This window comes from Etheostoma spectabile, chromosome 21 (assembly GCF_008692095.1).
Source record: "Etheostoma spectabile isolate EspeVRDwgs_2016 chromosome 21, UIUC_Espe_1.0, whole genome shotgun sequence".
NCBI lineage: Eukaryota > Metazoa > Chordata > Actinopteri > Perciformes > Percidae > Etheostoma > Etheostoma spectabile.
In genome coordinates, this window is record NC_045753.1 from 8658801 (window position 1) to 8662756 (window position 3956).

Genomic DNA, 3956 nt, shown 5'->3' on the forward strand with positions numbered 1-3956 from the left:
CGGGATGGAGACAAGGATTAAAGGCAGGGAAACTGACTGTTCTTATGCCTACTGCAGCGTACGAACGCACTCACTCGACATTCATTTGATTGCGCCCCCAGCCCCAGCCCCTTTTGTGTGTGTGTGTTTGTGAGTGAGAGAGAGAGAGAGACAGAGAGAGAGAGAGAGAGCGAGAGAAACCTAGAGAAGAACAAGGATAGTGCTAACCAATCAGAAATCCCCTCAGGCGTTTAAAGGGATGGTGGGCCGTCTCTCGGGGCTTTATGAGCGACTTATTTTACAACCTGCGCATATTCTCTCGTCTTGACCTCCCACGGTCAATCAAACAGAGCCGAGTGTTCGGATGACTAACGGCCCGTTTAGCCTGACTCGGCATGGCTCTGTCCTGAGTGGCGCTTTTCTTCTTTTTCCTCCATGTGAGCTGCTGCTGCTGGATGCTCCTCGCCCTCCCCCCGCCGCACTTGTTGCGCAGAGACTAGATGCGCCACTGAGTCCTTGGAGAGGAGAGGCAGGGACGGACGGCAACAGGTGCACACAGAGAATCTTCCCTAAAAAAAGCTGCACCGGAGGTAGGGAAATTACGCATCATTTGTGGTATTAATATGTAGGGGTTTTGTCGTATTTTCACCTAACAAAATTTCATCCGTGGTGATTTATTTTGAGTGTAAGGCTGATTTATATTCATTTAATTAGGCTAACTGTGTTTTTCTTTCACTTTTTTTGACTTTCAGATAAAACACAACTTTAAATGCCGATTTGAAGATCTTTTGTCCATCTTCAGCCTTCCCCGCGCGCACAAAACCAGGATGCCGGTTCTGACGAGCCCCGACATTGCCAACAAGTTTAACGAGAAATGGCTGGAGGTTTACCCCGAGGATCAGGTCACCGGGTCCGACTCTGTCCCCTTGGACGACAGCCTCACTAGCCTCCACTGGCTCCAGAATTTCTCCATCCTCAACGCGGACCCGGAGCGACCCAACGGAGCTGGACTGGGCTGCCCGTCCTCCCAGCAGCACCTGTATCTCAAGAGGCTCGGCTTCCCCAGAGGTGGCACCGACTCTCCGTCCAGCCCGCCGGCCGGGGACACCGCCGCCACCGGGATGCCTCTGTACCTCGGGAGCCCCGTCACCTCTGGCAGCGAGTCCACTGCGGAGCCGCTGTTCGCCAACTGCGCACATCCAGGCAACTGCTACGTCCAGATCCCCATCCAGGCCAGCCCGCCCGTGGAAGTCGACTACAAAAGCAACCCTAAAGTCAAACCGCCCTATTCCTACGCTTCTCTCATCTGCATGGCCATGCAGGCCAGCAAGCAGCCCAAAGTGACTCTGTCCACCATCTACAACTGGATAACGGAGAATTTCTGCTACTACAGACACGCGGAGCCCAGCTGGCAGGTAACCGAGACAGGCTAACTTCCCCTTTCTATTATTGATGAGTCAGATAAATGGCGAGGTGAGGGAGAGAAGGGTGAGCAATTGATCCCAGTGTCACCATCAGACACCACATGGTACGGTATAGGACATCAGAAAATACCTTCTTTTTTTTATCAGCGTGGGGGAAACAAAAACCCATCAGATGTACTAGTGCACATTTAAATTTGTTTCCATTTCACCGGATTAGAGACTAATTTCATTCTTTGATGATTTCCATGACAAGTGTTTCTTAATGCCAGTCTCAGAAATTTCCATTTTCCCTGAGAGAGGGTGCTCATACAGGGTTTTTGTCTGAGGGGAATGGTGATGGGGTGGAGAAAGCACTCTAAATGTGGTGTGTGTGTGTGTGTGTGTGTGTGTGTGTGTGTGTGTGTGTGTGTGTGTGTGTGTGTGTGTGTGTGTGTGTTAATGAGGGCTCCTGAGAGAGATGGCAGCTAAGCACAGCTGATCATGTTTGAAATGCACAGAGCTGCCTGTTACTAAAAAGCCTCATTAGGTACATTTGCTTTCCAAACAACAACAATACAACCCCCCCTCTTCCTCCTCCTCCTTCTCCTCCTCCTTCTCCTCTCCTCTCATCTCCCTGCAAAGACAAACTGACATTCAGTTTTTGCATGACTAACTTAATTTGCTCAAAGCCAATGAGATTATGTTAAATATCCTTTTTTTGTGCGTCTTTTTCACAGAACTCGATTCGTCACAACCTGTCCCTCAACAAGTGTTTCAGGAAGGTCCCCAGACAGAAAGACGAGCCAGGGAAGGGAGGCTTCTGGCAGATCGATCCACAGTATGCAGACATGTTTGTCAATGGCATCTTCAAACGCAGGAGGATGTCTGCTAACAACTACAACAGCAGCAGCAGCACCCACAGACCGAGCAAACTGGTTCAGGGTTATCACAGCACCCAAAATGGCTGCCATTACCAAGGGCTGGGCGGCAAACGGAAGCACCTGCCCTTTAAGAACAACAGCAAGGCAATGAGGGCGAGCGAGTCACCTCTTTTAGCTACAGAGACCCACAAAGCAGACATCCTGAGGGGGGACTTTGACCTCGCGTCCGTGTTTGACGATGTTCTCAGCGGGAACTGTAGCACCTTCGAGGATTTGGACATCAACACGGCGCTGAGCTCCCTGGGCTGCGAGATGGAGGTTTCCATGCAGGGGAGGCAGCAGTCGGCGGGGCTGGGGAGGTGGTGCGGCGGAGGGGACGTCATGGGTCAGAGCGAGCAACTGAACCACCACCAATCCTACGGTTACATGGATTGCACGCTCAGTATGGGAGAGCTCCAAGTGCCGCCACCACAGCAGCATCCGCAGCAGCTGGACCAGGATCAGCTGCTCCAAAGCCACCACCACCACCACCACCTGCAGCAGTTCGACGAGCCCTCCGCACTCTTCCCGGAGCAGCCCGAGGAGGCGGTGCTGCAGCCCTGGGAGGAGATCAAAGAAGAGGCGCAGGCAATTCCTCTGACTCTGGATCAAGGCTTCAGCTTATGCGAGAGCTTCTTCACAGAGATGCAGCCATGGGAACGAGTGGAGGCCTATCTGTGACCTTTGACCCCAAACGTCATTGACTCCTTATTATCTACTCCCAATGTCCTGAAGTCAATCTTGTCTGATTACTGATCCAATTTAACCCCCAAAGAGATTACCACCAGTTAGAAATACAGCCCAGCTGCATCTGCATCCAATCATTCTGCAATACACTGCATCTGTAATTTATTTACTTGTATTTTTTTTTTAAAACAAAAACGATAAAGCCTAAATTATCTTACACTGTGAACCCAAATAGCAAAGATTCCCCTACCAAAAGACATTGATCTTGTTGGACAACTTGATTGGGGATTATTCCCTGGCAAATGATCCCATTTCTTCATAAGTGTGCCAGGAGATTGACAACAATGTGTAACATGACACAACACTGATGCATCAGGCACAACGAAATGACAATACAACAGAGAAACATTTATGAACCAAATTAAAGTTTCATGTGGACTGAGGAGGGTTATCGCACTCTGTAGACCGTATGGCAGCAAATGTTTTTTATCAGAAGGAAGAGAAATGACGTGACTGCGTGCAGAAAACCGGACAAATTCCTTCTTTAAGTTGGATTTTCGGAAACTATAACAGCTGAAATGTCAGGCAGCGGGTGAAAAGAGAAGGCGTTCAGATGAACTGGACTGAACTGCAGCTATTTGTCGCTCCAGGTGAAATGATGACAGGAGAAAAGTGAAGAAAACCCCATTACCCTCCTTCAAAGCACTCTCCACAAACATGCACTGTCACTGCGGGACTGAGAAGACATGAAGGATTCTATTTTGCTACATTAGCATTACACAATTTTTTTTTACTAACTTGCAGCGAAATCAGCCATTTATCAAGTTATCAGAGCAGGAGGGAGACTTTAAACTCATAGTCTAATATAATAAAATCAGTCATTATAACTTTGTTATATCAATTCAATATATGTATGTATATATATATATATATGTATATATACATACATATAAATATATATATATAT

The 3956-nt window shown here is 48.4% G+C and overlaps 1 protein-coding gene across 1 annotated transcript in view; it reads left to right on the forward strand.

Moving 5' to 3' along the window:
• Positions 1-24: 24 nt before the first annotated feature.
• Positions 25-3956, forward strand: part of foxj1b (forkhead box J1b) — a gene marked incomplete in the record, with an annotated part of 22021 nt that continues 18089 nt past the window's right edge. The window contains 3 exon segments of the mRNA XM_032501519.1: positions 25-569; positions 732-1394; positions 2120-3956. Coding sequence (XP_032357410.1) covers positions 807-1394; positions 2120-2983 — 1452 coding nt within the window.